The sequence below is a fragment of the Myotis nattereri genome, assembly GCF_964212035.1.
Source record: "Myotis nattereri genome assembly, chromosome: 1".
Taxonomy (NCBI): domain Eukaryota; kingdom Metazoa; phylum Chordata; class Mammalia; order Chiroptera; family Vespertilionidae; genus Myotis; species Myotis nattereri.
This window is the reverse complement of record NC_138075.1, coordinates 162350406-162377868: the sequence shown is the minus strand read 5'-3', so window position 1 is coordinate 162377868 and position 27463 is coordinate 162350406. Positions and strand designations below refer to the sequence as shown.

Genomic DNA, 27463 nt, shown 5'->3' with positions numbered 1-27463 from the left:
AACATCTCGTGGAGTCAATGCCAAGAAGAATCACCGCAGTATTGAAATCCACATGGGTCTATATATAGACCCATGTGGATTTAGAAAATTCACTAAGTAATTGAAGATAATCTGTGAGCAAGGATTAAATCAAGGGCTGTGTGGTGTAGGAAGTGCAGGGCTCTGAGGCCATGTCACCCAGTTTGAGCTCAGGCCCCACCACTTACCAGTCATGTGACTTGATGCAAATTGCTTAAACCTACCCTATAGGGTTTTTGCACAAATCAAAATATTGATATATATAAAAAGGTGAGAGGTGCAACTAATATCTGGGTTGACTTAAATTTATCCTAATTAAAAACCAATAGGTCAGATACATTTATGTTTCTTGCTTATACTATCTCTCAATGCTTGATTAACTTGTTACAGGGCCACGCCAAATGCAGTCAGTGGATTCAAGCTGGTCAAGTCTTTTTGAAAGACTTAAGCTCCACCTAAATCATAACATAGCTTCTATTTATGTCTTAATTTTGACAATTACTTCGCCAGATTTTATAAATTAGTTTTATTAGTTTCTTTTTCTAACATCTTTATACCATTTATTTCAAGAAGTTTTGATTATAGTGGTAGAACAGATAATAAGATTGCAGGATGTTAAAAAGAAAATTTGAAAGTTGTTTTCACATAATAGAAGTAAGAGATTTTATATAGTGCAGGTCTATAGGCCCAGGTTGCTAAGATGCTGTGGGCATGATACTCCTGGGATCTGTAGCGTTTTACCAGGAATTATTAAATAGGTCTCCACACTCAATATTGTTTGTATACTGAAAAAAAATTCACATATGTATGCTACTATTTTAAAATATGTATATCTTCTACTGTGATTAATAAAATATAACATTTTAAAAATTACTAAATATTTAGAAAGATTTTATTTCTAAATATGTGGGTGCCATTATTATCTTCCTAGGAATAGAATTTACAATAAATTCCACATAAATGAGATTTATCTTCAGAAAATTGGGGGGCCACTCCCCTGTATATCTTACTATAGCAATAACAGTACAATTTTGTTATTTTGATTGAAGGCTTCATCTAACATCACAAACTGTGTCAGAATTAGGTAAATGGTCTCAAACATGTCCTGCAAATGGTTAGGGGCTCTCTTTAAACAGTGTGACTCATACTTTTTAATTAAAAACAAGCAAGCAAAGACTTACAGAGCAGGGGGTTCATGAGCCCTTAGGGGTCTGGCATATCCTAGTTGTAAGTGATTTCTGTGGATCTGTTTCCCCACAGTCTCTCCACATTGGAGATGGAAAAACTGCTCTGAACCACATGCCCAAAAGGAGCCCATTATGGATTTACACAAGAGCAGAGAAGTCGTCGTGCCTACTTTCTGATTTGAGAGACTAGCTTTTATATGGCATGTTTTCCAAATTAAAAAATATTTTGAACATTTCATTAGGATGCCATCAAAGGAATCACATGTGGTAGGTTAATTAAATCTAACACATTTAAAAATAACTCTGCATGTTGTGGGACAGATGCAGTCCCTGGAAAAAGAAAGAGCTTGAACCAAATATTGCAACAGATTATTTAAATGGTAGGCGACAGACACACTTCCAGAGTATGTTCTCAAAGCCTATTTGGGAAGTATCTGCTCTGCTGACAGGGGGTAAAATCAGGAAATACATTAAGAGAAAAAAAAAAGAGCAAGAAATAAACTGTATACTTTTACTTCTCAATCAACTTAAGTTTGTCTCATTAATGAAAAGTAGTGCCCTCTTGCTTGATATCACCCAGTTTTAACTAGAAGAATGAACCCTCCCAAATGCCTTCCCAAATGCCAAGATGAAGACTAGGATGGGAAATTTTTTCTTATCTAAGAAAAAATGTTTAGATGTATTCTTTCTAAAGGTGATTTTGGTATTTAAGAGGATGTCCAGGCTGTAAGGGATGTAAGAGAAGGAGCTAGACTGCTAGAGAGAACTGAATTGTTCTGACCAAGGAAATGGAAACGATTTGTTATTTTTTTGCCCCTGAGGTTGAAAGGGCAGAAGATGTGGGGAAACAGGAATAAGAAAAGGCTAAGAGAGAAGGGATTTTAAGAACTGGGAAGGGATATCGTCCATGCAGGAAGCAGCTGATCAGACTGAGATGCTACCCCCTCACATCAATGTTTCTCTCTCTCTCTCCTCTTCTCCCTTCCTCTCTCTCTAAAAATTGATAAACAAAAAAAAATTTTTTTTAAAGAACTGGGATATCTAAAACTCATTCTTAACTTTGCGTCACTCTGATGTAAAACCTTCCTTCCTTCAGTAAAGTCTGTTTGTACACACACACTCGGCAGATGTGAAAAGAAACCAAAACTTTCCTTAAGTGGGTCTTCTGGGCCCCCATGAAGGAAAGGGGAACTACATTTTGATTGTTGCCAATGCAAAGTGATATGTTGCAAGATACCAAATGGAGTACAGGGTTGGAAGGATGCAGGATGCTGGAAGGAAAGGTGAGCCTGGAAATGTAATCTTCCCTCAGTCACAAAGGGTTTGTTTGCTGAAAGGTGGGGCACGGGTGTTTCCTTTGAGCAGAAAAGAAGTCTTCAGTCTGAGCATGTTTTTATATTACCGGACGGTAATATCCAAGTGACATCTGAGTTATATAAATTTATTTTATTAGTTGATTAAATACCGTTTACTGGATCCAGAATTGCTGAGTCACAGTTATGCACTTGCTGAGCAGAGGATAATCGTAAATTTGTTCTATAGTAAATTATTCCAGATAGAGTTGGCTATAAATTGTTTGCTTCAAAGATATGGCAAGATAGATAATCAGAAAAATAGATTCTGGAGCTATGAGTAAGCACTTCAATGCAGCAGCAAAAATTATTGAAACCTGAGATCTTACTGGAATTAAGCAATAAAGTATTTTCTAAGTGTGAAGGTTGCCTTTAAATTATAGTTGGCATTCATTTGTAAACTGATTTTTTTCTTGTTTAGAAGATGAATTCTGGTCAGAACAATTAAATTAACTTGCCTGACAGAGTAACAGAGATAGTAAGCGAAATAAGTAGATATAATCTTATTATAATCAATATATAATCAGTTTCATTTATTCAGAAAGCCCAAGAAATATGGTGCATAATTAAACATTTTTTATTAGTTTAGAATCAATATTTAAGATATTCCAGAATGATAGATTCAAACAATTAGAATTGAATATCAGGATAGCATTCACATTTCTGTGTATCTCTTACTATGAATGCTGTACTTGACAATAGGCCCTTATTAAATATTTGTTAAATTGTAAATATAAATAATTTTTCCTGAACAGCCAGAATCCTCAAAATATTGTAATTACTTCACCATTTTTAAATAGAATTACCAATGGCTAGGAAGTAAAACTTGGGTTGAATTTATACTGAACATATGATCTGTTGAAATAAAAATTCTGGTTAAAATTAGTTGGTAACTCATTATTCTTTATGTTTTATTACTATTTATAAACACATCTCCGCCCTTTTGTGACCTCAACAGTGTTGAATGCTTGATACATTTTGATTTATGATTCTTTTTCCTGATATAGGAAACTCTGGGAAGAAGTTGTTAGGAAGAATATGTTTTTGGCATTCTTCTTATCTCTCATGAGTCTTATGTAATATTTGAAAGCATCACACTTCCTATTCTCCTGGGTGATAAAGGTTGAAATAAAATGTATTTGTTAAATTCAGAAGAGTCACTTAAAAACTTAAAGTTTCCTCAAAACTCTTGTCCACTTAGCAGCCTACTAGTGAGAACAAAAGAGTTGACAAAACGAAATGCCAATTTTAGCTGTAGCTGCTTCCTATGGTTTAGTCTCCAGGAAAGTGTGTCCACAATTTAATTCCCTACTGTACAACTTTGGAGGTTTTCATATTCTTTATCTACTACTAGTTCCTTACTCTTATTCTTAAAAGTTTTAAACATTAAATTTGGTTTTAAAAAAGAAATATAATACTCTCTCCCTGGCCGGTGTGGCTGTGTTCACAGGTTCACTTCCCAGGCAAGGGCCAGTACCCTGGGTTGCAAGTTCAATCCCCAGCCCTGGCTGGAGCAAGTGCAGGGGGCAACCAATCGATGTGGGTGAGGATAAAAAAAAAAGAAGAAATATAATACTCTCACAAAAAGAGAATAAGGTCACTCATTGTTAATTGAAATAACCACAAGAGTAAATACTATGAAAAGTCATGTTTGTACAGATACCGCTAACTGTGATGATTCCATGCTTGGATCCTGCTCTCCCTGTGCTGACAAGAGAAGTAAGTGGGTGTAAGGCATAGTAAAGATATAAGAATAGCAAATGCACACTTAGATAGCCAGGAGTATAATAAAGATTTGCATCAGTGTTATTTAATTCTGCGGCCATTTGTGGTTATCTCACCTATCACCAGTATTACCCATTACATACCCTAGAAATACTGCTTTAGGCGAAAGCCTTTTAAGTTGTAAAGTACCTTGTAACGCACCAAATTACAGCTTGCCCTTCTAGAAGAAAGTCAACCTTTTTATCCTCTTTTCTCATATTAACGTACATTGGTTCCCACCCTTTAAAACTAAGATCCAAAGGAGTACAAAGATCAGTGTTGCTTAGGAGCCCAATAATACAGATAGAAATTAAGGGCTGAGTAAGTGATTACTAATCATTTAGGCTCAAATACCTATGTGGACACCAGTTGTCCCCCCTTATCCACAGTTCACTTTCCACATTTTCAGTTACCCACCGTCAGCCATGGTCCAAAAATATTAAATAAAAAATTCCAGAAAGAAACAATTCTGGAGTTGTGAATTGCACACCTTTCTGTGTAGCATGATGAAATCTCATGCCATTAGCCTTCCTGACCGTATTGTGAATCATCCTTTGTCTAGTGTCTCCACTGCATACGCTCCCTGTCCATTAGTTGCTTCATAGAGTTCTCATTACCAGATTGACTGTCGCAGCATCACAGTGCTTGTGTTCACGGAACCCTTATTTTACTTATAATGGCCTTGAAATGAGTAGGGATGCTGGCAATTTGAATAAGCCAAAGAAAAGCCATAAAATGCTTCAAGTAAAAAATTGAAAGTTCAGTACTAGCTGTGGTCTAGGCATCCAGTGGGAGTCTTGGAATTATTACCCACAGATAAGAGGGGACTACTGTGCAACGCAGAAGCCATAAGGACTACACAAATCTAGTTAGGCTTGAGTAAGGCTTTTGATTTTGACAGTATGAACTAAATTATAAGACAAAAAGGAGAAAAGCAATTTAAGAAAAAGTTTAGAGCAATATAGCAAACAGACCTGAGCTTTACATAAAAAAAAAAATCCAAATCAAGTTTTTAAAGGACAGTATGTTGAACTGCATTTTTAATGTTTCTGATAATAGTAAAGAAGTTGACAATATAAAAAATAATTAGATAAATTATTGTTCATTTAAAGGATAAAGTTCAGTAGAAATAAATATAAACAGCAAAAGAACAAAAGCAAATTTAGTAAAACAGTATAAGAATAAATATACCATAAAAAGATGTAAAGTTAAAGGAAGCCTTAAGAAAGAAATAAATAATTAATATTCTATCTTTAAATTCTACTTGCAATGAAACAGTAGTGATGACATTATGCTTTATAGCTAAAAAGTAAGTATTATTAACTGTTCGATGTGGTTAGATCTTTATTACACCATGAATTCAATTTTTATGTCTGTGTTTTATGCAAGTAGGAGCAAACTTGTCAAAGAAGATAAAGTAATGTGAGTAAAGATGCACACTGGATTCCAGGAGGGAAAGAAAAAGGAGTTGGAATAATTTACTGTTTAACCTGAGGAAACTGTGTCTAAAACTAAATTCAATCCTTTCCAAACTTAAGTTTCTCTAATATCATTTATCTCTCTATTTTTCATTTCCCAATACATGAAGGAAAGTGAAAAGAATTACACCTTACAATTTCTGATACTTCATGAGATGAAAAAAATCAGTAATTATTTCTTAATATTCAGAGAAAATAGGCAAATATAGTTCATTAACAAATGAATTCTTTTTAAGCACATCAAGAAATACAAATGATATCTATAAGCCAAATTCATTAGTAAAATATATCTTCTGTGAAAATAACATGATGACTTCCATAATAACAATGTGTAACTTTTAAAATTGTCTGTTGGAAGAATAGAAAAAACTATCCTATCTAATAAAAGAGAAACATGGTAATTAGTGTACAACCGCTACCCTTCCCATTGGCTAATCAGGGCAATATGCAAATTAACTGCCAGAAAAGATGGCGGCCGGCAGCCAGGCAGCTTGAAACTAACATGAGGCTTGCTTGCTTCAGTGACGGAGGAAACCAACGTTCCCCGCCTGCCTTGCCGGCCTCTGAGCCTGCAGTTTGAAACATAGTTACAAATATAGAAGCTAAACAAAACCCCAGAAACCTGCTTTCAGCAAGCCAGGATCTCAGAGCTGGAGTTATACATTTTTTCGATTATAGAACCCAAACAAACCAGATACCTGCTTTCAGCAGCAGAGGCCTCAGAGCTGGAGCAGAGCAAAAGCTGGCCCAGAATAAAAAAAAAAGAAAAAAAGGAGCAGTTGGGAGCTTCAGTCACCCGCCAGCCTGAAAACAGCCCTCAGCCCCTCACCCAGACTGGCCAGGCACCCCAGTGGGGACCCCCACCCTGAAGGGTGTGTGACCAGCTGCAAACAGCCATCATCCTCTCATCCAGGCTGGCCAGGCACCCCGGTGGGGACCCCACCCTGATCCAGGACACCCTTCAGGGCAAACCAGCTGGCCCCCACCTATGCACCAGGCCTCTATTCTATATAGTAAAAGGGTAATATGCCTCCCAGCACCAGGATCAGCAGAGCTGCGAGGCCTCCCAGCACCGGGATCAGCGGAGCCATGAGGCTTCCTGGCACCGGGATCAACGTGGCAGGGGGCAGTGCCCAAACCCCCTGATTGCCCTATGGCTCTGTGTGTGACAGGGGGCGGGGCCACAACCTCCCTATCCGCCCTGCTCTGTTCGTGACAGGGGAAGGCACCCCAACCTCCTGATCAGCCCTGCTCTGTGCCTGATACGGGGGAGCTCCCCAACCCCCTGATCGTGCTGCTGCTCTGAGTGTGACAGGGTGTGGTGCCCCAACCCCTTGATCGGCCCTGCTCTGTGTGTGACAGGGTGTGGCGCCCCAAACCAACCCCCCACACACGGGCCCTTCTCTGTGTGTGACAGGGTAGAGCCATAACCTCCCCATTGGCCCTGCCCTGAGTGTGAGAGTGGCGGCACCCCAAGCCCCTGATCGGCCCTGCTCTGTGGGTGATAGAGGGTGGTGCCCCAACCCCCTGATCTGCCCTGCTCTGTGTGTGACAGGGCAGTGCCCCAACTCCCCTATCGGCCCTACTCTGCGAGTGACAGGGGGGAGCTCCTCAACCCCCTGATGGGCCCTGCTTGTGCGTGACAGGGGGGAGCTCCCCAACCCCCTGATTGGCCTTGCTCTGTGCGTGACAGGGGGTGGCACCGCAACCTCCCCATAGACCCTGCCTTGAGTGTGACATGGGGCGGTGCCCCAATCCCCCCAATTGGCCCTACCCTGATCATGACTGAGGGTGTTATTGCAACCTCCCAATCCGCCCTGCTCTGTGCATGACAGGGGGCGGTGCCCCAACTCCCCAATCGTCCCTGCTCTGAGCCCGACCAGGGGCTGCACCTAGGGATTGGGCCTCCCCTCTGCCACCTGGGGGCAGGCCTAAGCCAGCAGGTCGTTATCTCCCAAGGGGTCCCAGACTGCGAGAGGGCACAGGCCAGGCTGAGAGACCCCCCCTTCTCCCCCGAGTGCACAAATTTTTGTGCACCGGGCCTCTAGTGTTGCTCATAAAATATATTACTATTATTGCTATAATATTACAAAAATGATGATTATGCAACATTCTAATTCTATCCATACCAGTTCTTCAATGGTAAATTAAAACTCTGAACTTAAAGAATTTAATAGGCAAGGCATATAATCCTAAAGATGTTTTGGGCTTTATGCAGCAAGCAAATAATGGATCAATTAAAAAAAAATTCAGCTTGTATCAATTAAACATTTACTGTGGGCATAGCTTGAGAGAAAATAATTCACCTTGCCTCTAGAAAAAAATTTCTTGATACAAGGTGTCTTTTCTGTTCATCTGAATATCAATCAATTTTGTGTCAAAATTTAAATGTATTACAGGTTTTCATTTATTGCACTTGTATTGAAGCAGGAGATCCCTCGGGGGTGAGGACGACGGAGCCCCAACGCGCTAGGGCGTCTGCATGCACGACTCCGGGGACCAGGTTCATTGACGCAGATCCGTTTAATTGAGGAACTACAGGGGTATATGTAGCATGAGGGGACCAATCAGAGGGAGACACGTTGCTATAGGCGACCAATCAGAGGGAGACACATTGCTATAGGCGACCAATGGCTGAAAGACTGGGGTACTATGCATGTGGCTCTAGGATTTAGTTCAGGCGGGCATTGCTACCTCCTGGTGTGCCGAGGAAGCATGTCATGGTGGAGTGTGCTCACACCATTGCAACAGCCACAGCGCTGAGACATACTTCCTGAGCTCTACTACAGTATCAGCCATTTATTTCTGCATAACAAATTGTACCTAAACATGTGTCTTAAGACACTAATCATTTATTATCTTTCACAGTATTTTATGGAGCAATGCCTTTAGGCTACCTTTCACCAAGTCCAGGTTGAGGGTCTCTCATGAGATAGCAATCTCTAGCAATTACAGCTTGGGCTGCAATCAGCTCCAGGCTTGGTGGGTCTGGAAGAGCCATTTACCAGGTGGCTCACTCACAGTGCTGGCAACCATGCTGGCTGCGGTGGGAGGCCTGTTTTCCCCACTGGCTGGCTCCACAAGGCTGTCTGATTGCTCTCACAACAGGATGGCTGGCTTCCCAGGGAAAGCCACCTGAGAGACTGAGGTAGGAGCCATAATGTCTTTTACTACCTGGCCTTGGCCATCACACACTATCCCTTCCACTGTATTCTGTGAGTCACATAATTCAGCCCTAACTGAGAATGGTCCACTCTAGGGCTTGAGTATCAAAAGGCAAGGATCATTGGGGCCCATCTTGCAAACTGGCTCTCCCAAGTTAACAATTTGTTGGATTAGTCTGAAGCACAGAGATGATTAGATTGAAAGTGAATGTCTGTATTTTAGAAGAAAATCCAAGTTTTCTTTATAACCTGAATCTATGCTGGTTTCTCTGCTACCCCTTAAATATGGCATGTTTATTTTCTACTCTGTAACATCGTTTATGTTTTCCCTCCATCTTTTTTATTTAATAAAACTCCTAGAGAACACAGATAATTTTTCTTTAACACTCAAATGAAGTTGTGCCATCTGCAGGAAGCCTTATTTATCAGTTCCATCTGCAATGACTACCCCTATATACACAATTCTTAAACCACACAATTGAACACTTAGTGAGTCCATTTCCTCCAATTAACACAGACCATAACTGAATGATTAGTATATACTAAGCATTACATACTGTGTTAGGTGATGACATAAATTTTTATTTCCCTTATCAATCTAATTCAGTTATATATATTATATTTATGATGCTAATATTTAATACATGTTTTGCAAGTACATTCTTCAAGTTGTTAAATGTAAGGTTGTGTGTGTTTTCTAATTTACATAATAAAATATATTTCTTAAGTTTAGTTTACAAATATTATTATTGTATTTATTAATATAGCAAATTTAACAGTAACAGAGGCCCTTTAAACATGTAATCCAATTTGTATGCTTTGTTAATTAAACTCCCTTAAGTATATAAAACTCTATGCATAAATTTAAAATAGTTAACATATACCAGTTTGCCCACCTTTCAGGGTTTTGTAGAGATAACATATAGAAAGTACTCTGTAAACTCTCAGTTAAGACACAAATATGGCATCCTTGATATTAAATCATAAAGTCAGGCATGCTACCATATTGAAATGATTCTATGGTAAAGAAAGCACATACGCGCTTTTAATAAATGTTTTATCATGGTGAACATTTTTTTAAGTACTTCTCTTATCCTGAATTACTTGGAGATTGGAGAAAGTTGAAATGGAATTCAAGTCCTCAAAGTATTAAACATCGTTCCACTCATGACAACCTGTCTTAAACACCAACAAGCATACCAAGCAAGCTCCAGTCTGCACTTCAGAAGGTAGGCTCCTGCCTCACGAAGAGGACCGGGTGGAGACCAGGGCTTTTGAGGCGCATTGCTAGCCATGAGACCTCAGGGTCAGCCGTTAGTGTCCTGGGCAGACTCACACATCAACTAGTGCCTATCAAATTGAAGATGACGAAGGCCTGTGGCTGCTAAAATTCCAGGTAGTAACATCTTAGAGAGAGCTACCACAATACAAGGGACAAACTTGAATAGAAGCAGGTCTTCCATGAAAGGCTTCTTACCCTGAATAAGAGTGAATGCCACCTAAGAGAACAGCAGAATGAGATTGAGAGGAAATTGATAACAGCTCAATTAAAGCTTAAAAGTGTCCAGTAGGTCTTCCTTTTTCATAGGGGATGGAGAATTCACAATAGTTTATGATGAATGACAATAGAGATTTGTTTGCTAAAAAGAGATTTTCGTGTCACAAAATACTTCAGAAGGCTGCTGACTTTTCTCTCCATAGCTTGCTTTTATTGGTGTTTCTTAAGGTTTTCTGATTAATACATTCTGCCTCTGTTGTGTACTAGTCATTCTTAAAACCTTGACAAATTTTATCTGATCATTTTCACTCAGTAAGACAGTTTATTTCCCTTTTAATAGATCTCAGTTTCAATTTTTAAGTTTCTTATGCTTGTATCTGCATTTTATTCACTCTCCCCAGCTTTTGTTACAACAATAAAAGGTAATATGAATAGAAAAGCATAAAGATATAAATATACATATAATGCCTAAATAATAGCCAGAATTTGGTGTAATTATGACTCAGTTTAAGAAATAGAATATTACCAGCCATTCAGAAGCTCCTTGGGAATGTTCTGTGAGTTAAATCCCTCTGCTACTACTAGAGGTTACCCATAGCTGATCTGATTTATGGTAATGGTTTCTAGCATGTCTTTATAGTAGTGATTTTCAACTAGTGTGCTGCAAGAGTTTTTAAAACATGCAATACCTGACAAGTTAGTCACAGGCACTGACCTCTTTTCCCTTAGATTGTCAAATAAAACAAACAAAACCCAACAGCTAATACAATAGCCATCTGGTGTGAATGAATCAAAATTATACCTACTTTTTTTCCAGATCAGCAAAAAATGTAATTTTTTGTGTGCCTCAGAATTTTAATAGTTTATGTGTACTATGAGATGAAAAGGGTTGAAAATTGCTGCTTTATAAATTTTCTATCTGTGTGCACATCTCAATATAATCAAACTTAGATTTGACTCCTTTTAACTTAATGCAAATGGAAATATATTGTAGGTAGTTTTTGTGTTTTGTTAATTACTATATTTTAAGATTTTTTATTTTGTTGATTAAAGCTCTAGTCATTTCACTATCACTGTACACAGTTAATTAAATGAATAAACCATAATTTTCTTACTAATTTGCAATCTAGACATTTGAGCTGTTGCTAATTTTTGTGTATTATAAAAATACTAGAGGCCCGATGCACAAAATTCGTGCACGAGGGGAGGGGGTGGGGGTGGGGTGGTCCCTCAGACCGACCTACACCCTCTCCAATTTGGGAGCCCTCAGAGGATGTGCTACTGACAGCTTGGGCCCACTCCCCGTGGTTCTCTGCTCTCTGCGGGGCCTGCCTGCTCCACACCACCGGGATGGGCAAGCAGGCCCTGCTGGGTGCTGCCTGCGGCTCTGCTTGCCTGCTTGTGGGTTGCCACCTCCACTGCCCAGCAGGCCCTGCTAGGTGCTGCCTGCAGGCCCCGATTGCCTGCTCCCTGGTCTCCTTGGCGACCTCCCAGCAGGCCCTGCTGGGTGCTGCCTGAGGCCTGATTGCCTGCTTGTGGTCACCTCTGCCACTGCCCAGCAGGACCTGCTGGGTACTGCCTGCGGCCCCGCTTGCCTGCTGGGCTCAGGTTGCCAGGGTGATGCCGCCAGCTTCCTGCCCAGCCTCTATGGGCGCTGCCATCTTTGTTGTAGAGTGACAGTTAATTTGCATATTACTCTTTTCTTAGATAGGATTGCTATAGACATACATATATGTCTTATGTAAAAGTGAAGTACCTATTTAAGTCTGCCTTTGTTTGGATTGGGTTGTTTTTATTTTCCTTACTGATTTGTAGTTTTTTTTAATATATTTCTAGATGAGGTATTTTTTGTTGTTGTTTTTTTTTGTCTATTATATCCATGTCCAATATTTTCTCCCATTTTGTGGTTTTATTTTCACTTTTACTATTGTGTCTTTTAATAGAGTAATTCAAAAATAGAATATATGTCTTTTCTTTTATAGTTAGTGATTTTGTGTATTTTTTTACAACAAAGTAATAAGAATACTTTCCTATATTTTGTTCTTAATGTTTTAAAGTTTACATCTTAGGAAAGGATTCACCTGGAATTGGCTATTGGAAGTGTCATGTAGGAATCCAATATAATTTTTCCCCAATGGCTATCTGATTGTGCAAGTAGCATTTATTTAAAAAGGCCAATGCTTTCTCACTGCTCTGTTGTGCCATCCTTGTTTAACATCAAAGATCTATATTCTACCCACTGATCTACATGACAGAAATGCTACTACTGCCTAATGTGTTTAACGTGCATCAAGTTGACAATTTTTATTGCTACATCTTTGATATGGGTCTTGATAACTGGTAGAGCAAGTTCTCCTTTCTTCATTTCTCCTTCAAGAATTACTAAGATATTCTTGACTTTATGCATTTCTTTATTCTTTCCATAAATATATCTTTATTGTTGAAAGTATTATAGATGCCTTCTTTTCCCGCCCTATTGACCACCTCCTCCCCATCCAACCCCCTTCCCAGGCCTTATCTGTGTCCATAGGTTATGCATATATGCATATAAATTCTTTGGTTAATCTCTTCCTCCTCCCCTTCCCTCTGAGATTCAGCAGACTGTTGCATGCTTCCATGTCTCTGGATCTATTTTGTTTGTTGGTTAATTTAGTTCATTAGATTCCACATATGAGTAAGATCATGTGATATTTGTCTTTCTCTGACTGGCTTATTTTGCTTAGCATAATACTTCTCCAGGGCCCTCTGTGCTGTCTCAAAGGGTAAGAGATTCTTTTTTTATAGCTGCATAGTATTCCATTGTGTAATTGTACAATTACACAATGCTTTTTTATCCACTCATCTATTGATGAGCCTTTGGGCTGTTTCCAGATTTAGTTACTGTAAATTGCACTGCTATGAACATAGAGGTGCACATATTCTTTCTGATTGGTGTTTCAGGCTTCATAGGTTATATTCCTAGAAGTGGGATCACTGGGTCAAATGGCAGTTTCATTTTTAATTTTTTGAGGAAACTCCACACTGTTTTCCATAGTGGTTGTACTAGTCCATATTCTCACCAGTAGTGCACTAGGATTCTTTTTTTCTCTTCATCCTCGCCAGCATTGTCCTTTGTTGATTTGTTGATGGTAGCCATTCTGGCAGGTGTGAGGTGATACCTCATTGTTGTTTTAATTTGTATCTCTCTGATGATTAGTGATGTTGAGCATATTTTCATGTGTCTCTTGGACATCTGTATGTTCTCTTAATAGAAGTGTCTATTTAGGTCCTCTGCCCATTATTTAATTGGATTGTTTGTTTTTTGCTGTTGAGTTATATGAGTACTTTATATATTTTGGAAATAAACCCTTTACCAGATGTATCATTGGCAATTATGTTCTCCTATTCAGCAGGTTCCCTTTTCATTTTGATGCTCATTCCTTTGCTGTGCAGAAGCTTTTTATTTATTTACTTTAAAATCTTTGTTGTTGAAAGTATTATATATGCCTCCTTTTCCCCCCCCCCACTGATCCCTTCTAACCCACCCCATACCCCACCTCAGGCCTTCGCAACCCTATTGTCTGTGTCCATGGATTTTGCATCCATGCATACAAGTCCTTTGGTTGATGTCTTCCCACCCACCCCTGCCTTCCCTCTGAGATTGGACAGTCTGTTCCATACTTCTATGTCTCTGGATCTTTGCAGCAGTAAAAAAAGAAGGATCTGTTACCCTTTGAGACAGCATGACATGACCTAAAGAGTATTTTGCTAAGCGAAATAAGCCAATATCAAGACAAGCATCACATTATCTTACTCATATGTGGAATCTAATAAACAAAATAAACTGATGAACAAAAAGAAACACAAAATAGAAGTTTGCCATTTTCAATAGTAGAAGTTTTACTGCATATCTAGTTCAAATTTATAATATCGCAGCTTTTTCATTTTCTTTTATGTTCACAAATTATGTATTAATGCTAGTTATTCAATCCTCCCTATCCTCTCAAACTCCCTTGACCCTTAGCAGTTGGTTCTCTGAGAACCAGAATAAATTGTTTGGAGTGTCAAAAACATCCTGACCCCACTTGAATCTTTGATGGAAATACTCCCTAATCAAATACTCAATTATTCAAGGTTGCTAATTTTCTTGAAAACTCTATAGGGCAGAGGCCCAGGTTCTTTCAGTGTTAAACAGGAGGGAGAGTAATAGTAGAATTGAAAGCAATCAATGAAATCTTATAATGAGTAGGGAGCAAAGGGTATATCCTCACGAATAGATGGTCCAAAAAGCTGAAACTTAAGCTTGTGTGCCTAGGGAGGTTTGATTCCTTCAACTAATATTTGTCTTGGCGAAATCTAGTTTCCTATTATCCTATTCTAGTACAAGCAAAAAGAAAAAAACAACAGATTACACTGAATTCATATGAAAATTTTCTCTGAAAGCACTAGACTCCAACACTTCCCTTGAAAGGTAAACACCGCTGGCTATCTTGTGTGTATGGCCAGTCAAAAGGACTCACTCAGGTGACTAGTCAGTAAACTTGAGTCCAGTCCAGGATCTCTCAGAGTGTGTTAATGTACCAACGTGTAAAAATTATCTGTAAGAATTGCTGGTAACATAGGTTTTTTTGTTTTATTTCAGTTTGGTTTTACTGGAGATCTGGGGATCTCTGGGGTTGAGCTCTGGGAAAATGTAACAGAATTCTTAGGTGATTCTTATGAGTAAAACAGATTAAGAGCTACTGGTTTGTGTCACAAAGTTGTGATCTTAGGGCGCTTTCTTTCTCTGATAATGAGCACAAACACCGGTCTGCCCAATCCTCTGGGCAATGGCAAGGATTCAGTGAGATAACAGATCATTGAAAGTGCTTTGAAAATGTACAACATTCTGCAAATGAAATGGAAGGACAATTGAAGGGCTGGCAAGAGATTTAATAAGAAAGAACTCTACTGGGTACTGAGCATGTAAAAGTAGTTAGAGGGTCTATGGGGAATACTCCCAAGTCATTAGAGCACTGAGTGCTCCCCTCATCTCTCTTTTGTATGGTTCTCCCTCCCTTTCTCATTCTTGATCTTCCTATGCAACCCTGTCAGAGAGGCTCTCTCTTTCTCTTAGTCCTATCACAACCTCAATTTCTTTTAATCTCCTTCTTACTTTCAATCTTTTTCTGGATGTCAATGAATTTCTCTCTCTGTATCTCTCTGTCTTTTTTTCTATTCCTCTCATCACTAAATCTCTCCAATTTATATACAAATAATACCACATGGAAAAATGTTATTTGTTGATGTGTACTATAAAAAAATGTATCTTTGAGGCAGAAAATAGGCCTTTCTCATACAAACAGATACTTTCCAATAGTCATATCTGAAAATTCCCCAAAGAAAGCAAACATTAGGGAATACAATTGAAACCTTGCTCCTGTGAATATATCTAGGAATAAAAGGATGTAACTGAAGCAAGATTATCTTGAGTTAAAATGTACAGAAATTGTTGGTTATGATAGGATCATACAGTAAGAACTGGAAGAAAATTTTAATATCTTTAGTTAAGCCATATTCACTTTGTAGATGGAGGAATTAAAGCTTTGAGCCATTAAAACAATTGCTTAGCTCAGTCACACAGGAAGCTTGTGGCCTATGGTAGTTAAACCACGAGCTCTTGGGTCAGAGGACAGTGCACTCTCCACCACTGCACAGTGCTGACTTATGACACCAGTCAGAGCTCAGTGAGAATGAAATTTAAAGACTTTGTTATGGAGAGAGAGAGAGAGAGAGAGAGAGAGAGAGAGAGAGAGAGAGAATGAGAGAGAGAGAGAGAATGCTAAAGTAGCCTTTATAATGTAATGCATTAGTAAATACTATACATATTGTAGGGATTTTGTGTCTTTATTTGACAAAGTAAAAAAGCTGTTACTACCATGTCACCTGTCCAGAGGGCATTTTGATCATTTATTCATCAATGAAATTTTAAATAGGTGGGAATAACTGAATTGCTTCTGGGCATGATTAGAATAGTTTATTTCTCAAAATGCTGAACCAAGACTTCAGAAGTAGAGAAGTGAAATCTATAATCAACATGTCTTTATGAGTGAATTTCCATAAGTTTATATTCTATTCTACTGGGAGTGAGAATTAGTCTGATCTAAATGGTTCTGGATTACCTGATGAATGATATACAGAATTACAAGATATCAATTTTGTGAGAGAGAGAAAGAGAGAGAGAGAGAGAGAGAGAGAGAGAGAGAGAGAGAGAGAGAAAGCCTCAGGAATGATTCACCACTGCATTCAGATAATCATGCCATTCTTGTGTGATATGGATAGTCACTATAAACCAAAGACAGGATTTTCTATTATTTATACAACAATATGATGGCAAATCAACTTCACAAAGCAAGTCAAGTATGTCCAGCCCACCAAGATAGTATCCCAAAATGACACTCACAACTTCTATACGACACAGGCCAAGGATAAACATAAATATTGTCCTCAAGTTACTAAAAACAAATCCAAACTGCCTTGGGTATTTTCCACTCTGCTGACTTTTGAAGAGACAGAGTTCTCCAAATTAAAGCAAGAGCTGGTTAGCAAGAATCATCTAAGTTTCCAAAGATATTCTCTGGAAGTGGGGGATGGGGGTAGCAATTAGACCAGTGGTTCTCAACCTTCCTAATGCCACGACCCTTTAATATAGTTCCTCATGTTGTGGTGACCCCCAATTTCATTGTTACAAATTGAACATAATTAACGCATAGTGATTAATCACAAAAACAGTATGTAATTATATATGTGTTTTCCGATGGTCTTAGGCGACCCCTATGAAAGGGTCGTTCGACCCCCAAAGGGGTCACGACCCACAGGTTGAGAACCGCTGATTTAGACATTTCCTTGCTCCCAAGAGATTTATATTCAGCTAGAGTGAAATAGACCATAATAACAGGCTTTTAAATGGTTGGGAGCATTGTAATTTTTCTTTCTTCTACTTTGCAAACCTATAGAGTTTTAAACTTAATTGATATAAAACTTTTACCCAACAAATGAGGCTGTCAGAAATGAAAAATAAAATAAACAATAATAAAAAGCTTATTGACTCATATAATTGAATCATCCTAATCCTAATAATGTAATTACTAATAATAAATCTTTAAATTAGTTAATTCTTGAATTTAAAAAGGTGAATCTTATTATTTAAAACTGGATTTTCAGGGAGACAGATAATTGGGATATTTCTCTTAGGTTAAATGAGTTGTCACAATGTCCTTGTGCTGGCGAATTCAAGAGTGGCCTCTGTACCCTAGAGAGAGTGTCCAAGACTTTGGATGTTTGTGCCCTTACACTTGCTGAATGCCCTAGGAGGACAATTTCACAATTTTTTTTTCATACAAAAAAAAATCATTTCTTTAGCCACTTCGGTTAAAACAAATTCAGTGTGTTATACAAATGTTTTTCCTTGTTTTGTGTGTGTGATTTTTATAACTCAAGCATTATTTCAACACAATTGAATGTGTTGGAGATTTGAATGTGTACCAACCATAAAAAAGATGTAAAGGTATTACCATAAAAGAGAAATGGTGGATTGTCAGTTAAAGGCCCAGCCAATAAAGAAAAATTCTCACATTTATAAAATGCCTTCTAAGTTATCCATTGATTCTGTGAATTAAATGTTCTAGCTTGCATATTAACAACTGGTATTTTAATAATTTGTAACTTACCCAACATCTAAAATAGGTTTTCTTGTTTTCATGTAACACCAACACTGTTTCAACACATATTTTTTCTCATTTGTAGAGAAAAAAATGGGGCTAAGAAATATTTGCTGTCTTGACCTAGTTCAGCATACTAATAAGCTAGATTCAAAGTTGGTCAGATTAAGACAGGTTTTTTTACTAACCTATTTCAACTATCAGGTTAAGCAATGCTTAATATTTTAAAATAGGTAATAATATTTGAGACTATTGATTCTCAGGACAAAAAGAGTTCTCATTAAACACAAACACAATTTTGCTTATTAATTTGAATGATTAGTTTATACAGTGAGTGAGGAATTTACTAACCTGAAAGGTATTCTAGAGACTACACCAGTCTGTATATATCAAATTGTGCCTGTATATATTGTGATTAAGAATGTAACTTGCCAATCATCTTCCTAGTATCCTGTATCAATTTTATTGAGAACAATTTTCATGTGCTGGATTTTCACTTTGTGATAATTCACATTATAATTATTTAAATGTTTGCTGTTTCTGTATTGGAATAAACTTGGAAATAAATTAATCTAAGGAATGGGATATAATAAACTCTAGGACTAATTCTAAATCTCAGGAAAATTTACTAAGTTACCACATGCCTAACACTATCCTAGGCATTTCATGTACATTACCTCAAGTGATCTTCTCAATATTCCTATGAGGTAGGGACTGTACTCGCTCCATTTTACAGCTGAGGAAAATTTATATAACTTTTCCAGGAATCCACAAATAATGAGTGACAAAGTTGGGATTTGAAACTAGACAGTTTGGCTCCAGAAAAATTACAAATGTGACACTAAGTGATTAATTCACTAATAGTTATTTCCACTTTTTTTTCCTTCTCCTCCAAGTGCCATATTAACTGCACTGACGTTAATATTAGAACCCCAAATGAGTAGGTAGGCAAAAGTCTACAATGCCTTTCAACCAATCCCTTAAGAATGAATTGAATTCAGAATATTAAGAAAATTGTTATAACTAAGTAGAAATTCATTCATATATCTGTTATCTTAGTGATACTGTTGTAATAAGTTAGTAATTAATAATAGGTAAGGAACCAACGCAAAGCCAGATATTATAGGCATTGCCATATGGGAAGCTTCACCAAGAAGCTGTAATTTCACACTCCCCAGAGAACCTCCAACCCATTCCCTGCAGATTATTGGGGGAAGGGGTTCAACAAAGGGGAGATAGGTGAAAGGGCAAGGCCTATGCCCTCCATCTTACTCCAGATCACACTGACTTGCGCCCGGCCAATCGGCAGGGCCCACAGTCCTCTCTCCTCCCCTTACTTCAACCCCCCTAGTAAACCCCTAGTAAGCGCTCTCTTGGCCTCGTGCAGCTGCGTCAGCAAGTGTGGCTGACGGCGGCGGGCGGGGGGGGGGGGGGGGGGGGGAGTGCGGAAACTAGTTTGAATAAAGACTCTCTGCTTTTGCATCGGACTCAGCTGGCTCCCTGGTGGTGTATTGGGGATCTTGAAATCTGGGCATAACAATAGGTACTAGTAGATGTACAGTAAAGTTGGAGTGACTAGGGAAGGTACCTGTCAGTCAAACCTGGGAACAGAGATCATTGGCCAGAATGGGTAGGGCCACTGCAAGTTCATGAATGTTTGGGGAGACATAATCCCTCAAATAAAGGAATTGTTTCTCTTGGCTCTGGGTTCACTCCTGGCTCTCTTGCATTCACCCATGTTTCCTTCATAGCTATGTGGCCTTGCGGACCCCACATGCAATAGATTGATGGACTGCAACTGGGAACACAAACTAAGTCAGCCTGATGCTGGACTAGGCACTGTTCAAATATGAAGCAAAATTTCTGGACACTGGCTTTGATTCTAGCTCTGCTGAAGCCACAGCTACACTTTTCTATGGTGGGGCAAAGGGAAATGGGACCTTGGAAACTCAGGGGTTTAACTCCACAGAAATAAAGCTTTCTACACTAACTCATCCTCCCAGGCAAGCCTCAGAAAAAAATGCCTTTTCTCAGGATATCTCAAGAAGCTCACTCCACCAAGCAACAGGTGGGGATGTGGAGCTGTCCCCACCAAAAACATTAGTTGTTGGTTTAGATGTGCCAAAGAGGCTATGAGAGGTAGAAATGGCTTCTGAATTACTCAAAGGGTAAATCTCTATACCTATTACTTTCTATCAGAAAAATTCAACTATTGTAGCTTTATTACATTGGAAGGGTACAGTATTGTAGAGGAAGATTTTGAAGAACAATGTCCTTTGGTTTCATTGTAAGGCATACTATCCTAGTAAAACTTTATATTATCTCCAAACCTATGTTTCCTAATCAGTAAATAAGAATAATAAAGCTGAACCTGAAGTGTTTTGATGGAAGTAATGTGTGTCAAATGCCAGGCACAATAAATGGTAGCTGTTAGTAGCTGTTGTGATGATACTTATTTGGATAAACTTTGATACAACTAATTTAAGTTTAGGCCAGAATATGCCTGATTAAAAAGATTAAAAAGCAGTTCACATTTCAGATGAGCAGGATACCAAGAATGAAACCAATGACATTGACATTTTTGACTACTAACCTCACAATATAATTTATTATTGACTCTTACAGATTAATGATTGCCTTAAAATAGAACCTGCTTAGAATATTATTTAACTTATGCAACAAAAGATTGATTAGAGCTTTTTTTTTTAAGCAAAGAGGAGGAAAGCCAGTGCATATTAATTAAAATGTCAGAGAAACTGAAACAAATCTATACCTACACATACATTATCATCCAAACCAAAATGTTCCCATTAGGAAAAATAATAAATCCTGGGTTGCCATAGCAATGGCTGGACCACTAGTAAACACGGCCAGAGAAAATATAGGGAAAAACACAATAGGTGTCTAATATTGAATATTGTGGTTGCTTCTACTTAGAAGCTAGTTATGATTATTCTATGAATATATTATTCTACAAGACAAAATTTCTATTCAACTTTAGAAAATTATTTTTCTTATGCTTGCCTGAAGCTTAGGTACCATATAGTGGCCTTTCCAGATATAGTTAATGCCGCTAATGATTCCCATGCTGATGTTGATATTGAAAGCAACAGTACAAAAGGATCTTGTTTGCTAACTAAAAGAGCTTTTTCTAACACTGGACAGGCACTATGATTCTATCCTGACAGTGCTATAATGACTCACAGGAATTCAGTAACAGGAAGAGAGACACTTACTACACAGGAATTGAATGTCCCTTAGAGTAAATTCCTGCTTTGACAATCACTGCTTAGCAATGTTCATCTCAATTTGTTCCCAAAGATGAAGAGGAAGTTGGAAAGTGATAACTGAGAAAAAGAATCTAAATTATTTGGATTAGATAATTCTTTACACGTTAAAATATTTATCCTAGGCTTGAAATGTGACTTCATCAATAAAAGAATGGGTAATGACCCTGTAAACTTTTCTGAGACCCTCAACTGCTCATTGTTTTTTCTCAATATCTGAATAATTACAATCAGCAGAATAAAATTGCCAGAGAATTCTAGGATGATCATGCCAACCTTTAGGTAGAGACTATTAAAACATAAGTAGTGAAGAAAGAATGCTTAACAAAAGGATCAAGGACTGAATACTTTTCCCATTGGGTTTATTGCCATATCAGTTCACTCTTCTTGTAATAGATCCCCCATTTTAGGTAAGCTCTGTTGAGAGTAATTAAGCTAAACAGAAGTTATCAGTAAAATGATCACTAAAGCAACTCATATGTTACTTAAGGTAATACAGGAATTAATAATGTATAGTATTTACTTAACTTTCTTCCAACTTCTCTTTTTTGTGAACTTCGTTTTTATAGAAATCCATTCTGTATCTTTGAGAAGTTGGTTTAGAATAATTCTTACTATAAGAAAATGTTATATAAAGTATTTGGTGCCCCCAAAGGAAAAATAAGTAGAGTCAATTCTATTTAGATATTCTTCCTCAAAATGATTATAGTCATAGCAGTTCCTTCTTCCAGATTTTTTAAATTACTATTATCTGGCACTGGGTTGTCCATTTATCCCTATCATCTCTTTTGCTGAAGTTTGGGAATTGATTTACCTTTTATAAGAAGCTCCTTTCCCTATATTTGATGCTTACTTTCATAGCTAAGAATCAAAATAATCCACTTGTATCTATCTTATATTCTGTTATTCATACCTATCCATAACCTTTCCCCATGGACTAGGACTAGGCAGTAATCTGGTAAGTCACTGTGATAGGAAGACATGAAAAATAAAAAAATAAGAGGAAAACTATATCATTCATTTATGCATTCATTTAGCAAATTATATCCTTATGTGTTTAGAACTGTTACTAAACAAACAAACAATATTAAATATGTACCTTACTTTCAAAGCACTTGTTGTCTGGTAAAGGAGATAAGAGATACACACAAATAACTGTTTCAGATTTGGAAAACAAGTGCCATAAGACTAAGAAATATGAGCATCCAGAAGAGACATAAATTGTTTCTCTATATTATTCATCTTACAATGGGCATGACTAAAAATTCTTGGGATCTAGAGTAAAGGAAATTCATTCCCTCACTATCACCTCTAGCTCCAGAGACATTCCAACTACCTACTAGACAATTTCAATTTCACTGGATTTCTCTATTTGAAAATCGTATTAGGATTTCAAACTCACTATGTCCCAAACAAATACATCATTTTTTCTCGCTAAACTATCTATCTTTCCCTATGTCTACACCCAAGTCATTTCCCTACTTGTATTATTAAAATAACCCTCTCTGTACATCTCAGTCACTTTCTCCCTCATTGCCAGTCAATAACATGTCAAATCACAGAGTTTCTACTTCCTTATAACTTTTCCCCAGGCCTGTCTTTTCATTTTATTGATAGACTCTTAGACTTGCAATAACATTTGAACTATTTTCTTGAACTTTTACCTTTCCTGACTACAATATTCAACCTCTATCCTGCTCACAGGTTAATCTTTCCAATTTATAGCCCAATCATGTAATTCCCATACTCAAACTCATTTAGAGGCTCTGAACTAATAAACTATATGAGTCAATATTTCTCATCCTGGTATTCAACATATGCTGAGGCTGTATTTCTAAGCTCATTTCCCAACATTTATCTATGTCCAACCTGTGATTGCCTTACATTGCTAGTCTAGACTCTACTGATGTTTAATATTCCTATTCAGGAAGCTACATTCATCTGGAACCTCCTCATTTTCAAGATTCATAGTTCATGATAATTTCCATTTTTATATGAAGACATTTCTGATGTCCCTATACCCAAAACTAAGCTAGTTGTGAATTCTCCATATCACTCTTGATTTACCACTCAAGGCCTACAGTATAATCACACTAATAATTATTTGGGTCCTCCTTCCCCTCAACCCCCACTTCTAAGGCAAGGACTGATTGATCTCTATAAACCTTCAGCATTTAGCATAGTATGTCTTTCAGTGTGTATGATCTATCTCTTTTTCATGAAATTGAATGTTAAATCACTAACAAATGAATTTCTCCAAGCAATTAAATTCTTCCTCAGATATCAATACAGTGATGTTTGTTCCTGCCTGCAAATGCCTAAAACATATTAATCTTTCCTAAATTAGTGAAAAGTTCAAAAAGCAAATGGCACTTGAAGAGGCAATTGCTTTCAGGGCCTCCCTTTTCTTGGAATCCCTCTTCATTTAACTTCTCTCAGACCCAATAGTCAAAAGCTCATTGATCAAGACTTAAAAGCCAAAGGGGTTTAAAGCCACGGTAGGAGTCTGTTCAGTTTGAAATATAATTTGAAAACCTCAGGAAAGAATGACAGTTCCTTTTCAGGAACCTCCCATACATATCTCACAAAACAGCTTTCCAAATTGGAGATAGTATAATATTATACCACCAACCAAGTAATAAAAAGTAATTCACTGCCAAGTAGAAAGATCCCTTTGATTTTCACAAGGAGCACAAAAGACTATATTGTATTTATTTAAATCTCAGGCTGATAAAAACATCAGAAAGAAAAAGAAAGCAGTCAATTTCTCTAAAAGATCATTATTTAAAGAAATAAATTACTATGCAGAAAAGCATGGATCTTCCTGGCAACTTATGAATTTAAGACACGAAATACTTTCCTCCCCACCTCCAATAATCAACTCTGCGGATGAAATACGTTAAGCATTCTGAGTTTGGGGAACATAGAGAGCTTTGAAATCAATGTGTTTCCGGTTGCAAGGGTTAGGGGGAAAAACGTACTAAATCAGCTTAGGAAATGCTTCATTTCCTGCCCCATATCTGGGAAGGAAAACATAAAACAGGCAGAACCAGGTGCAAAAAAAATCATACACGTGGATGGGAAAGCCTCTCCAACTCCTAGTCACCGCTCAGGTGGTCGATTTATGCTCCAAAGCTAGAGCTTTCTTTTCTAAGATGCATGGAGTGGTTTTTACAAACACTCGCTTGAAGTTAACAGATAGGCTTGTTGACAGAGGTTGAAGAAGATGGTCATTATGTAACTGTTGTCTGGGCTCCAAAGGGAAATTACCGGACTTGGGTAAATAGTTCATTAGAAAGAAGACACCATTAACAGAGAGAGTAGGCTCATTACCGGTGAGCTAATGGAGGTTGGTATTCTCCCAAAAAAATGACCAGGTAGAAAAATCTACTAGGTCATCTCTGGGTTGTCCTTCACCTTTCCATCTTCCTAATGCCTGGATTTTGCAGGCTGCTTCTATTGATCCTATTCCCCTTTGCTTTCATTCAGAGTTTAATGATGCCAGGAAAGCAGTGTCCTCACGGATGCTCGCAGACCTGAAATGCTCAGCAGCCCAACCCAGCCTTTCAGAAAGTATACTGACCTGACACCTGTTTGTGAGCAGTGCTTTCCATGCATCAGGATTCTTATTAATCACCCCCCCACCCCCCCACACCCCCGCTCCCCGTGCATACTGAAGGGCTACTTCTAAGGGAGTGTGAGTGCATTGATTTCTGGGACACCTCATACATACTCTTTATTTTAAGAAATCGGATTCTTAGCAAGTCTTCCAAGTCAATTTTAGGGCCTTGACAGTCACGGAAACTTAACCCTGAAAACTTCAAGATGCATGGTAAGCCATCATATGTGATATACAAATACACTTGAGAAATTAATGATACAAGTTTTTCAGGAAGGAGTGTGCTTACTTTTTTCCTACATTATCACTGGATATTCAAGTTTTATAGGAAGCAAACTTTTTAAAAGAGCACTAGTGAAATTAAATCAGAAAGGAGGTGTGTCCCCCTCCCCCCCCCCCCACCCCAGGACCCATCGGAATCCATCTCTCCCACCTGTGTTCTTCTACGATAGTCTGTACTGTGGTTTTGTCAGGCATTAAGTCTGTCTTGTATTAGACTTACATGCTTACTTATCCCAATAGCACATTCACAGCTGTGGGCAAGGACGAGGTCTTGCTCATTTTTCATTCCTTGCCCCCTGAGAACATGGTAGGAGCCTAATAAATATTGATTAATGTAACTGCTTACTGTGAATCCCTCTGAAAGGGTTACAAGTAAAATGTAATAATTTGTTTGCAACTGGTCATTAATATACTTAGGGCTCATGTAGGTACATAGATAACCTTTATCTGAGTTTCAAAACCTACAGTCAATGGGTAAGGTTTTCATGAATAATCCTCTGAAATGTTATGCAGAATGTTGTGTGTAGGTATGTGAATATTTCTGGAGCAAATATCTATAAACTTTAATCAAACAAATCTCTTTACCCACCACATATTCTCAAGATATTATAGTTCATTGTCCTAGACAGCTTTACTCAACCTCTCAATTTATTAAAGCCTACTATAGTAGGGGCAAATATAGGCCAGCATCTGCAATGCGATATTTCCAGTTATAGCCTTTCACACACACATGACAAGCTTGTGATTTCTAGACCCATGTCTGAAAAGAGACCATTTTAAACCAGCATTTAATCCCCAGATTTTTAGTCTTTAAAAAGGTCATTCTATATTCCCAGTACCTTTATGATACCATCAACGGCACTTCAAGGCCCCTGCAGGAGCAAACATTTCCCTTCAGTGGAAACAAACATTCTCCCTGTAGACTAGAGCCTTCTCTATGCACTCACAGTCAACACCCACACATTTCACTCAGGAAAATGAATCGCCGCCTCTCAGATTCAGGGGAAGCTCCTTGATGGGAAACTGAGGCTAACAGTCCCTCTGAGGGACATCTGATACACACCATTAGAGAAATAAGAGAAAATGGTACCTATTTTGTCTTCACTGCTACCAATGCTGGACAGAAGGCAAAGGACGGTCACTTGAAGCAGTTTCATGGTGCCTGTGGATTGTCGCCGCGGCTCCTCGCTCCAGTGTCAGCCAGGGACAACTCCCTCCCAGCCTGGCAGGGCCTGATTAGCAAATGGAAAAGGTGTGCAGACTGTGAACAGCCACTGCCCATTCCTCCTTATTTCGGGGGCTGTGATAAAGAACGGGAGGAAACACACGCACTCCCTTGGGGAGTTCAGCAGAGAGGAGATTTATTGTTTCAGTCCCTTACAGGAACTTTTTTTTTTTTTCTCTCTTCCTTTGGCAGCCACTTGTGTTTTTGTTACTACATTATTTTGTTCTTCTTCAACAAAAAGGTCAGGGCGGGTTTTGAACAGAAACAGATCTTTCTTGAGAATGGATCCTACAGCTTTCTAACTTTTGTTTTGAAAGTGCGTTTTGGAGTGGTTATAAAGGGACCTCATTAAAGAGTGACTCAGTTTGGATAAAGAGGCTTTAACTGCCCGAGAGTTAAATTTTGGAGCAAAATCCACAAGGAATCAACTTTTCTTCTTTCTTTTCAAATTGAAAGCCAGATTAGCAAAGACCGCCTCCTGAAGATAACTGCACAACCTTCTTAGATAAGAGCATGCTGTTCTAAGTGAGCAGAGGCTGCTTAGGGATGCCCAGGGAAGTGTCTCAGGACCGTCCTAATAGAACTAAGCAAAGACATAAACATTCACTCATCATTCCTGGGTTTTATTGATGGAAATTGATGAAGAGGAAAGAAAAATTACTTCTAATACCCGGGTTCTCTTCTCCAGGAAATACAATTGGAATGACACTGATTGGGAGGCTCTAGCAACAAATCAGTGAGTTTGGGAAGGAGGAATTCTTCAAATCAGAATGCCAAGCAAGCCAGATACTCTGTATACCAAGGATCTGTTTGATATTAGCAGCAATTGATTAAAACATAGTGAGTACACAGCCCCAACCCTGGCTTCAATCCCCACGGGCTGTGCTGGCATCTCAGCTGATTGCCCTTT

General features: G+C 38.3%; 1 protein-coding gene across 1 annotated transcript in view; it reads right to left on the bottom strand.

Moving 5' to 3' along the window:
- The window catches only part of EMCN (endomucin), a 105040-nt gene extending 78331 nt beyond the window's left edge, over positions 1–26709 (bottom strand). Inside the window, exon 1 of the mRNA XM_081085630.1 lies at positions 26419–26709. Within this exon, the coding sequence (XP_080941756.1) occupies positions 26419–26485 (67 nt within the window). The 5' untranslated portion in view covers positions 26486–26709. The remainder of the gene's footprint in view (positions 1–26418) is intronic.
- Between the last annotated feature and the right edge of the window lie 754 nt (positions 26710–27463).